General features: G+C 39.5%; 1 protein-coding gene across 1 annotated transcript in view; it reads right to left on the reverse strand.

Annotated features, from left to right (window-relative positions):
• The window catches only part of LOC126187451 (roquin-1), a 279,093-nt gene that overhangs the window by 174,975 nt on the left and 91,333 nt on the right, over positions 1-12,785 (reverse strand). Inside the window, exon 7 of the mRNA XM_049928539.1 lies at positions 516-747. Within this exon, the coding sequence (XP_049784496.1) occupies positions 516-747 (232 nt within the window). The remainder of the gene's footprint in view (positions 1-515; positions 748-12,785) is intronic.

Here is a 12,785-nt window from a genome sequence, read left to right on the forward strand (position 1 = left end):
ATTAAGAATAAGATATAAGGTGAGGAAGATAAAGGTTTTTGAAAATAAAATCCTGAAGATATTTGGACTTATTTGTGCAAGAGGAGAATTGCAAAGAGAAAGAACAAGCAGTTCAGGAAGATATATGATGAACCAAATGTTGTTTCGGAAGACAAGACACAGAGACTGATGTGGGCAAGTCACTTCCACAGACAACAGGAGGAATCAAGATTTAGAGAAGTGTCAGAGAATAAACCTGAAGAATGAAGCCCTTCACACAGACACTTGGAGTGGCCAGGTGGCCACGGATCTTCAGATACTTTGAGCAAGAGAAAAAGGTATCAAAGACAAAATGCTGTACTGGAGGCGACCTGCCGAAGCCAAATACCAGCAGTGGTTTGTGGGATCAGGAGAGTAAGAGTAAATAACTACACATAATATAAAAGATGAAAGAACAAATTTATGTTTATTAAATGTTAGAAATTGCATTTACATAGCAATTAAGGAAATGCCACTTCTGTAAAATGAGCACTTACTTTTCAAGCTCTTCTTCTGAATGAGCAAATGTACAGTTTGTCCCACGTGGACAACTACCTCGTAAGGTGTGATCTCGGCACATGCTTATTTTGTATTTTGGATTATGCGTATGGCTTGTCTCTTGAAGTCTTCGACTACCGTGATGTTGAATAAATTCGACTAGGCCAGTTACTACAGTTCTCACAGCTTCAAGGGCACCACAGCACTCGGACCATGTTGGTGAGGTTGATTCTGATTTGAAGAAAGATTGATGACAATAACATAGTAAAAATTTAATGCAATGCATCAGTCATCAAATAAATATATCATATACTGCTGTACAAGGCAGTAATACCAGTTATAATTAAATTTATGCACTTCATAAAACATTTCTCATAATGATTAGATGTAACATGAGATCCTAAAATATAAATTGATACTCAGAAATGTGTAATAAGTTCAGTGCAATTTATATATACCTAGTTCACAGAATTATTTACTGAAAAGAGAAATCTGCTAAAAAAGTCTATTCTATACATATCACCAACATAATAACATCTCTACATGATATTTGACAACTGCCCATTTGGTCACAATACTGATGCAACAAAAAAAGCAAGGGTGCAGTGTTGTGTTTTCGCATTATCTGAACTAACTACAGAATCTGTAAGAGATCAGACAATAATGCCATACATTGTTTGAATGTAGTTCCGGACTGTATAACAAAAATCTAAATTTTGATGATAACAGCTGTTGTTATGTGATACACAGCTGAAAATGGTAGAATACAGTGCTGCCAGAGGATCTACAGCATTTTAATACTGTCATGGACATTCATCTTGGGTCACACCACATCAGCCAGGGATAGCGGCCGTGTGTGTGTGTGTGTGTGTGTGTGTGTGTGTGTGTGTGTGTGTGTGTGTGTGTGTGTGTGTGCGTGTTTTCTGTTTCTAAAGAAGAACTATTTTATTTGAAAGCTTAAATGTATAGCAGTCTTTTCATTGTGCCTGTCTGTGACTCAACACCTCCTCTATGTGGTGAGCAGAAATCTATGTGGTTCATAATATTGTTGTTATTACATCCTGAACTTTCTTTTATACTATAAAATTTGTAAATAAGAGAGACGGTGATGTGGAGAAGATGACAATAATAACAGTGTAATATACGTATTTAATATATCATCACACATCACAAACAATTACACAAATAGGCCTTTTTGGGAGAAAAAAATTACTCTTGGCAGGGCACCCATAAAAAATAAAGACCAATGCTGATTCTGTTCAGTCAGTGTCTACACAATTCTGACAAGTAAAAGATATCCTTATTTTGGTAGAAACTCATATATAAATTTTATGTACGAAATTCTGGACGTGTGTGCAATGTAACATACCGAGCGTCTCCTACTGAACTATACGATACATCCAACTACTAAATATCTTGAAAAATCAATAATTTTGTAACATTAACATACTTGTGTGTGTGTGTGTGTGGGGGGGGGGGGGGGGGGGGGGGGATGTCATATCCTAATTTTAAACTTACACAAACCATTGGTCAATGGCATGAAGAGCAACAGTCTACAACAGAAAGCAATTTATACAGTTTTCTTAAATGACGTAATTATTTATTCGCTAGTAAACAATCTTCAATTTACTGGTCTTCAGTATGAACTAGAAGAGTGTTTTTTTATATATGAAATGATAAAACTTTAGTATTATAGTGTATGCAATTAAAACACCAATTATTCTTACTGAAATTTTACATATTCTAATACTAACTTTGAAGAGATTATTTTAGAAAATTTAGCATGGAAAAACTTTACACGTCATAAACAAGTAATTCAAGTTATATTTGCGTTCCCTGTTAAGCTTGATGTCACATGTGAAATTATTTGCCTTGATCTTTTATCACTGAAATTTACAAAAACCATTAATTATAATAATGCTGAAAGTAGGATGTACTGTCAGTAGTCTATATATGGGCTACTGTCAAGATAAAGTATGTTCATTTGTTAAGTAGTTGCTACAGAGTAGTATTTGTCACTCTGTTGTTGTAAAATAGCTGTGATAGAGCTATTGTGTCAGGCACATGTTTTATATGAGTAAATGAAGAAAATTAAAAATTCAGGCGTGTTGGATTTTTATTTCAGAAAGCAATAATACACGATCACTAAAAAATGCAGAATAAGGAAAAAAAAAAGAGCATAAACCAAAAAAGTAACAAACCTAGGACATCTGCAGTGAACAATTGCCACCACCTTCAAATTCTTCAAGATAAGTATACAAAACAAAAGTTTTTTTGTTTCCTGATCTAAATCTTCTACAACACGCAAAACACCTCATTTAACTGCCAAGGAAAATGTAATTTATAACTAAAATTTTGAGCAAATTTAGCTCTTGGATTGAAATTGGTAATGTAGGAAGGTGCGCTGCACTTCCTATTAATCGCTGGCAATTCAGCTGCCCTGCAGGTGACCTTTTTTTTTGTTTTGTGTCATGTCTGAAAGTAACTTTATACCTAGACAATTAATTTTGTAACAGAGTCAAGCAGCACACCATCATTACTGTATTTTAGCTTCACTACAATGTTTTTCCTACTTATTCACACAAACTTACATTTATCCACATTTAAAGCAAATAGCCCCTATTACACCAAATAGAAATTCTGTCTTAATTGATTAGTGAGTGAATAGAAATTTTTGACCTGCTTACAGGTATCATGTAGGACCAGAATTTTCTAGGAGTCTTGTAAAGACCTTTTGCCAACATCTGTCTATATCCAACTGATACCGACTGGAACCTCTGAGGCAGACATTACGTTCTAAATAAACAAAACATAGCTACAACCACAGAGACCATGCGACTACTGAATAACATATTGGTATCTTAGAATATGAGTGATTACTGAAGGTCGAAATTAAATAGCACCAGTACTTTCGGAGGAGCCACTATCAAGCAATTAAAAACAAAAGAAGAAGAAGAAGAAGGAATCCTGTACAATAATGGCACTGCCACAGTTGTAACACTGGTTCCTCTCATACCACTGAAGTTTAGCACTACTGCGCTTGGCTATCATTTGGATAGATCACCAGTCTGGGTCTCCCGAGCGTTGTTGGCAAGTGGGATGCATTCAGTCCTTGTGAGGCCAGGACATAATGATGCTTATCAATACAAATACTGTGAAGAGCAGCAGCCTACAGTGCTTATGGCAGTATGTAGAGTAGTGTTTGTCTTCTTCACCTTTCATTAGGTGGGGCACAATTCCATTACAGTGCAGTAGCAATAATTATGTTTGTGTGTACTAAAAGCTGTGCTGTGAAAAATGTGGTGCATCTTGCAGTAGTTGGAAGCCGCATAACAACTGTGGCTGAAAGATGGTGACATTGGATTGGGATTGCTAGCACGTGTCTAATATCCTGGCTAAAAAATGTAGGATGTGTGGTAGGATTTCCACTGGGTCCTTCCTGTCTTATTCCAAGCAAACATTCTCGAAGGAATAGCATTCAATGGAGATCTACTGGAATTTTTACGAAAGGTAAAGTGGTCACTCAAAATCTTTTACAAAGGGCAATGAGAAAGAAAAAAATGGACCAGGAAGGACTGCAAATGTTATCTTATCCAACGAATCATATATTGTTTATATGTGATTGATGCACAGCATTGTGTGGGACAGACAGGTGAGGTCCGCAGGTGATATGCGGCATTTGATGGCTGTAGAAAGTCTCACGAGCCAAAGTTCACACCCATAGGTGGTGAATCCGGCATTGGTGGTGTAGCCCCAAGTAATAAGCACTAATGGCGCTGCTGCTGTTGGGGAAGGCAGACTGCCATTCACATCGCCTGGGAAAGGATGCCGAGAAGGTCCCATGTCGGGTAGAGAAACCTGTGACATGCTGGATCCTCAGATGTGTGTTATGCGATGAGCACAGCATCGAATGGAAGACAGGTCCTGGGGTGCGGGGGCGGTATCCAGGACAGCCGGCAGCCATGACCTGGTGACTGGTAAGGGTGGGCCTGGAGTGGCTGGTAGCAACTAATGCATGGGCTGCCTGAAGCCAGTCCAGAAGGTGACAGTACCACATCAATAACAGATTGATCACCATGGGCAGAAAAACATGGAACAGAAAATTGGATAAATTGTTGTGCCAAAGCACTTGGAAGGGACAGGTGTTGTGCAAAAACATGAGGGAACATAATCTGTCATGTGCTAGCACACAGCATGGAAAAATGATATACTGAAGCACTTGGGGGAATACTCAGGAGAGAGTAGGACATTTAGTGCATAAATTAGGCACAGAAAGGAAACTTCAAAGACCTGTGCACACAGGCGGCATAAAAACAAACAAAAAGTGCATACAAGGCGTAGGATGGGACTGGGCCAGGTGCAGAAGGCAAGACACATATCGGGAACAGAGAGATTCAGAAACATGATGTACAGTCCAAGTGGACGAAAATGTCAACACCATCTGTAGAGGAGGAGGCTGTGACGGTGCAGTCTGGCAACAGCAAACCCTGGTGGGGCAACAGATATGGCGGTGGGAAGCAGCTGGCATCAGGATTCCAATCACAGGGCCCGGAGTCATGCCAGAAACAAGAGGTAGCGCCATTGGTGGGTGGTCAGTCCCAGCAGTGCACTGAGGACAGTGGTCGGTTACCTCTAGAGTCATGATGGCATCAGCCTCAGGTTCAGGTTCTATGCTGGGAACCATCAACCATGGCAAACACAGAAGAGCCACTTTGTTGGGAAGCTCCAATCTGTGGGTAAACAGACCAACAAGCCAAAGCTCTATGTAGCAGGGCCAGACACACATGTAAGCATTCATTCTAAAAACAACAAATACCTTCTTGCCAATTAATATGACAGATGAGAAGAGCACTGAAGAACCTCACAAAAACATTTTCCTCACCGCCAATTAGTATGTCTGCTGCGGGCGGTTACAAAAGTAAAGGCCGACATATAAACTGAACAGAACCTTATTTGTAGTAAGAAACATAATTGGTAGACAGGTCTTGAAAAGTCATTAACCAAAATACGCTCTTTTGGTTGAACTCAAACTGTCTGGTACTCAGAAAACTAATTTGTTAAGCTAGCAATCCCAGTTTAAAAGTAAGTACAAAATAAACTTTTCTGTGTTGAACACAAAACAGCCCATCCACCTGGTGATGGGGGAAACAGAAGTTATGAATTAAAGCTTTCGGCGCACTAAAGAGACAAACCAAGTCCGACCAAAGTTCATGATATTCTTTTTTTTTTTATTTTTTGGAGATGAAGTCCAATTAAAGTTAATGACACACTTAATATTGAGTCCAAATTCTCAAGGAGAATTTACAAAGTCCTGTGAAGCCAAATTATAAAGAATCAGAGAAATACTAAAATCCAAAGGTCAATCTTCCCATCGGGGCAGTGTCGTCTTCAGGGAAATCCCACTGCAGGATCTAGGATGAGAAGACTGGCTCGGAAGGTGGTGACAGTGTAGTGACAGCCCCAAAGTGAGCTCCTGATTGAGAAAATCCACACTAATTCGGTGCCTGATCCAGGAAGCCCACTCTAATTGAACTGGTGTTTTGCTTCCTGTCATGTCACTGGTCTAAGAAAGAGATCAGTGGTGCCAGCATCTTCTGCTGGCACTTCGTTGGTCACGTGGTAGTCAAGTGTGATGTAGCAGCCCTTGAGTATCTTCTGTAATGGAGCAGGCTGCCTGTGTAGCTTGGCTGTGACATTGGTTGCAGGCAGAGCAGAGGTAAGCCACACAATACTGCAGTTTGTCTGTCATCTTAAGGAGTACTATAATATTAGTTGCCCTGTCTTTCAAAATGACAATTCTCACATCCACTGAGCTAAAGCTTTTTAGTATCACTGGGCTAAAGCTGTGGCTTCACTTGAACAAAGAGGGGCAATCACACTCAATGATTATTTGTTTGATGCTTCAGTTAGATTACCTGCAAAGTACTACAGTAGACACTGAAACACAATTACTGCTCCTGCCTTTGATGTTATGTTACTGGTGTGTTTAAGTATGCTTTGGGTGTACTTGTTTTGAGTTTCTTTAAATGTGTTTGGTGAAACTATAACAATCTGAAAAAATGAGGCACAAAGATGAAAGTCATTCATTTACTTTGTTTTAATATACCTCCCCACACCTGTAACCTTACCAGAATCCATTGTAACTGTCAAGATGTATTAATCAGCAGTAGCCATTGCACGAGCAAATCTATTTTCCATCTTTTATTTCAAAATTTTCCTTGTTTCTTGCCATAGACTTCTCTCAAATCCTTTTAGGATTTCAAAATTTCATTTTATTCTCCTCTACCCATACCATTATTTGAAAAAGATATTGGTTTATCTTACCATGAAAAGTCTTCTTTGGTTAGCAAACAGTCTACAGTCTACAAGAGTGTCTTTGGCACTGACAGCTCAGCTCAGTAGCATTGTTTTGTTGCCAAGTAACTGCAAGAAGCCAGACCACTGATGGACTGTACTTGAACACACAGCACGAGCCAAGTTGCCACAAAGCATAACTAATGCACTCTTGTCTGAAATATAACTGTGAGCATGTTATGTTTAACTGGTGCTGTCATTTTGCTTTGTTTACCTAGATGTCTAGTTAGTCATTTGTTCATTTTGGGTGTTTTCGGTGCTCATTCACTTCTATTTCGTTTCAAACTATATCAGAGCAAGCATAACACATCACCTGAACCTCTACTTTCTGTTGTTCAGATTGTAAAGAGGATTGCAACAGCTTTGAAAGTAACTAAAATCGCTATTGGAGCAACAGGGAAAGAACAGTAAAATGTAGATTGTGACAAGTGTGGCACAACAAGGCTGCAGACACCAGAAACAGATGTCTCTGAGGAAGAAGCAAGTGTCAGCATTGGATAATTTTCAGAAATATGCTATTTGTAATCTATACATATTATTAATTAAGTAATTAATGTCCCTCAACACATTTTCCTGTCTGCATGTTACAGCTAATCTCAGAAATTATTTTAGGGATTTTGATATGGTTTCCACTAAGAGAGTGAACAATCTGTGACAAAGTTTTCTGTATGTCACTACATATTATAAACAAGCCATCTCAACATACATACTTAGTGCTACCCATGTGAAATGAGGGCTGGTCATTAGTCATATATATAACTATTATAAGATAAGAAAACATCTTACACTACTGAAATTGCTCGTGTTGCTTCAGAATGACGATCTTTTTAAAGGCAGCATATTTTCACTGTGTACAACGCTTAAAGATACACATTTTAGACATTTAGTTATTAATGGATTTAAAACATTAACAGAAAGTGTAAGATACCATGTTGCAAGGCTAATCCCAGTGGATGTTGTTAGTGCATTTCCAACCATCAGAATGTCATACTGCTGACAAATTCTTCCATTTTCTTTTTGGAGAATTATGGCAATGATAAACTTTGATCTTATAAATGCATGTTAACTGTAGCTGTAATTATTCTGTTACATATAATGTATGATGTGTGAACGAGATGCAACAACTGGGACCACAGATGCTGAAGGATATCTATCAAAGGTGATGCGCCCAAAATATCCGGCCAAAAAATGGCATCACCTGCAATTCTTACAATAAATGGAAATGCTGTGTGGCTAGGGCCTCTCGTCAGGCCTGGTGCAAGTCTTTCGAGTTGACGCCACTTCAGCGTGACGATGGGGATGAAATGATGATGATAAGGACAACACAACACACAGACCCTGAGCGGAGAAAATCAACAACCCAGCTGGGAATCGAACCCGGGCCGTTAGGTATGACATTCCGTCTTGCTGACCACTCAGCTACCAGGGGGCAGACATTCTTACAATGACTTTAAAGAATTAAAATACATTCCTTGGTACATTGAAAAATGGTCTATTCGAGTTTTTATGTTGTGTATGAAGTCAGAGCCAGACTTGGGAATTCAGTAATGTACAAGGTTACATTGTTCCGTGTAAATACATGAGAGAATATTAAAGGGAATACATTTTAATTCTCAGCTTAGACATTACGTGGGTATGATTGATAAAATCTTGGATAGTGTCAGTACATACACCATGTGGTGGCTCTTGTAGTATCGATGTAGATGGCAATGCCTGAAGAGGAAAAGTAAAGGTTTTTAAAATAGAAATTAGCAATGCCAAATAGGTCTTGGTGTTTTTTAATGAATAAACTTACTGTCAAGATAGTAAAGAAGCAGTGGGACTCTAACATGATGTCAATCAATGTATAACAAACTGTGATGAATAAAGCTCCAGTGGTACAGCACAACTTACTTCATAATTGCAGTGAGAAGAAGTTATATCTCTTGCCACTTTTTGCAATTTTAAAGTCAACATACTTACATGAAAGCAGCGATAATATTTAAACAACAATAGATCAAGTAATCACCAAAGAATCAGATGAGTATAAATTTGAAGTTCTTTTTTAAATTTCTGGAAAGAAAAATTAAATTATTCTTTTCATTCAGCAGTCTATTAATAGATATTTCTGAAACAGAGATATCGCCTGGGAAGCTCACAGCATGTTAAATAACTGTTACTGTTCGATTCTGATTATTGGTTTTACTGCAGTTAAAGTATTATCTTCTTCCCAACTGAAAGAATATATAGCTGGTGATTTGTTCGAAGATCCTTTTGAATAATGAATGTGAGGTAACATTGCACTCTGTGTGCCTTGTACCAGAACAGTAATACAGGGTGTTTCAAAAATGACCGGTATATTTGAAACGGCAATAAAAACTAAACGAGCAGCGATAGAAATACACCGTTTGTTGCAATATGCTTGGGACAACAGTACATTTTCAGGCAGACAAACTTTCGAAATTACAGTAGTTACAATTTTCAACAACAGATGGCACTGCAAGTGATGTGAAAGATATAGAAGACAACGCAGTCTGTGCGTGCGCCATTCTGTACGTTGTCTTTCTGCTGTAAGCGTGTGCTGTTCACAACGTGCAAGTGTGCTGTGGACAACATGGTTTATTCCTTAGAACAGAGGATTTTTCTGGTGTTGGAATTCCACCGCCTAGAACACAGTGTTGTTGCAACAAGACGAAGTTTTCAACGGAGGTTTCATGTAACCAAAGGACCGAAAAGCGATACAATAAAGGATCTGTTTGAAAAATTTCGACGGACTGGGAACGTGACGGATGAACGTGCTGGAAAGGTAGGGTGACCGCGTACGGCAACCACAGAGGGCAACGCGCAGCTAGTGCAGCAGGTGATCCAACAGCGGCCTCGGGTTTCCGTTCGCCATGTTGCAGCTGCGGTCCAAATGACGCCAACGTCCACGTATCGTCTCATGCGCCAGAGTTTACACATCTATCCATACAAAATTCAAATGCGGCAACCCCTCAGCGCCGCTACCATTGCTGCACGAGAGACATTCGCTAACGATATAGTGCACAGGATTGATGACGGCGATATGCATGTGGGCAGCATTTGGTTTACTGACGAAGCTTATTTTTACCTGGACGGCTTCATCAATAAACAGAACTGGCGCATATGGGGAACCGAAAAGCCCCATGTTGCAGTCCCATCGTCCCTGCATCCTCAAAAAGTACTGGTCTGGGCCGCCATTTCTTCCAAAGGAATCATTGGCCCATTTTTCAGATCCGAAACGATTACTGCATCTCGCTATCTGGACATTCTTCGTGAATTTGTGGCGGTACAAACTGCCTTAGACGACACTGCGAACACCTCGTGGTTTATGCAAGATGGTGCCCGGCCACATCTCATGGCCGACGTCTTTAATTTCCTGAATGAATATTTCGATGATCGTGTGACTGCTTTGGGCTATCCGAAACATACAGTAGGCAGCGTGGATTGGCCTCCCTATTCGCCAGATATGAACCCCTGTGACTTCTTTCTGTGGGGACACGTGAAAGACCAGGTGTACCGCCAGAATCCAGAAACAATTGAACAGCTGAAGCAGTACATCTCATCTGCATGTGAAGCCATTCCGCCAGACACGTTGTCAAAGGTTTCGGGTAATTTCATTCAGAGACTACGCCATATTATTGCTACGCATGGTGGATATGTGGAAAATATCGTACTATAGAGTTTCCCAGACCGCAGCGCCATCTGTTGTTGACAATTGTAACTACTGTAATTTCGAAAGTTTGTCTGCCTGAAAATGTACTGTTGTCCCAAGCATATTGCAACAAACGGTGTATTTCTATCGCTGCTCATTTAGTTTGTATTGCCGTTTCAAATATACCGGTCATTTTTGAAACACCCTGTAAATATCAGACTAGAATTATATTTGTTCCCACAGTTGTATGAGATACCAAGTCATACAGGACCAAAATTATTATCAGATCGTACGACATATTTGGTTTCATTATCAAGACTATTTTTAAGTAGTCAAAAACAAAACAAAACAAAAATATAGTATCGGATAAAAGGACAGACACTGTTGCATGGTGGTGCAGATTTCTGTGCATCATCACAGGCATGACATTTGAAAGTACAGTGTGGGTCGATGAAACTTGGGGTAATGCAATTCATAATTATGTTTATGCTGAAGTGAGGAGACAATGTCAGTGCCTGCCGAAAAAGGAGTACGAATTGTCTTATGTGCAGATAAGGACAAATCTGACAATATCATCAGCCATTTTTTTTACGAATAATGCCCTGTATCATTCAGTTGTTCACAGGACACCAACATTGGCAACGAAGAAAAATATTATTATTCAACGGTTGAAAAGACGAGATGTGTCTCTCAGGAAAGATTTAAAAATGACACAATTGCACAAAAGGAACCACAATTTCCAACCTACATTATTTGTTTCCTTCAAATAAATTTCATATACTAGAGGTATGTGGGAACACAGAAAAAATTACATTGCAGCAAACAACAAAGAGTTGAGTAACTCCTTGTGGAAGCTGTCAGCCAAGTGACTATAGAGGAGTAGAAAAAACTGCTACCAGCTTTACTGTTACTGCACCACTCTCAGGTGTTTAAGACAAGAACATGCCATGTTCACTACATTGTGAGTACTTTATTACTGTTGATATACTGATAAACTGTTCTGTATGAATCTAATCTGTAGGAGTATACGAGTCCACTCACCGAAAAGCAGTACTTAATTTCTAAAATTTTAGGTGCCGGATAGCACCTCTTCCAACATACAAAATCGCAAGTTTCGATTTTTGAAACTTGTCTACATCTGCACCTACATAAAACGGAAAAACCAGGATGGATTACTCTCCATCAACATAAATACTCCACAAGCTACCGTATGGTGTGTGGCAAACACAAAAAGAGGAGGAAAAAACAACTTTCTATATGAGCCTTAATTTCTCATATCTTATCTTCGTGGTCCCTACGCACAATGTATGTTGGCGGCGTAAAATCGTGCGCCAGTCAGCTTCAAATGCTGCTTCTCTAAACTTTCTCAAAAGCGTTTATTGAAAAGAACATTGCCTTTCCTCTAGATTCCCTTTTGAGTTCCCAAAGCATCTCCATAACACTTACATGTTGTTTGAACCTACCGGTAACAAATCTAGCAGCCCGCCTCTGAATTGCTTTGATGTCTTCCTCCAGTCCGACCTGGTGCGGATCCCAAACACTCGAGCAGTATTCAAGTATAGGTCACACCAGTGTCCTACATGCGGTCTCCTTTATGAGTGAACCACTCTTCTCTAAAATTCTCCCAATAAACCGAAGTAGATCATTCACCTTCCATACCACAGTTCTCATATTCTCATTCCACTTCATATCACTTTGCAACGTTACATCCAGATATTTAAACGAATGGACTGTGTCAAGCACGACACTAGTAATACTGTATTTGAACATTACAGGTTTGATCTTCCTACTTATCTGTATTAACTTACATTTTTCCACATTTAGGACAAGCTGCCATAAATCACACCAACTGTAAATTTTTTCTAAGCCATGCTGTATCTTCCTACAGTCACTCAACTTTGACACCTTACCATACTCCACGGCATCAGCAAACAACCGCAGATTGCTGCCCACCCTGTCCACCAAATCATTTATGTATATTGAGAACTACATCTCTGTAATCACAGTAAATACACCGGAAAGCCCGAGGCGAACATTACAGAAATCCACCGAGAGATTGCTACCGCATGTGAGGACGGTTCAGTACCAGAGCCTGAAACATGAAGGTTAGCCATGCTACGGGTCCTCTCTCACCCACTCTACTCACCAAACCTCAGTCCAAGTGACTTCTACCTCGTTTCACAACTGAAAAAACTACTGAGTGGGTGGTGTTTTCAAAACGGGGAATGTCATCATGGCATTTCAGCATCTTCCCCATTGTTGG

The sequence above is a fragment of the Schistocerca cancellata genome, chromosome 5, assembly GCF_023864275.1.
Source record: "Schistocerca cancellata isolate TAMUIC-IGC-003103 chromosome 5, iqSchCanc2.1, whole genome shotgun sequence".
NCBI lineage: Eukaryota > Metazoa > Arthropoda > Insecta > Orthoptera > Acrididae > Schistocerca > Schistocerca cancellata.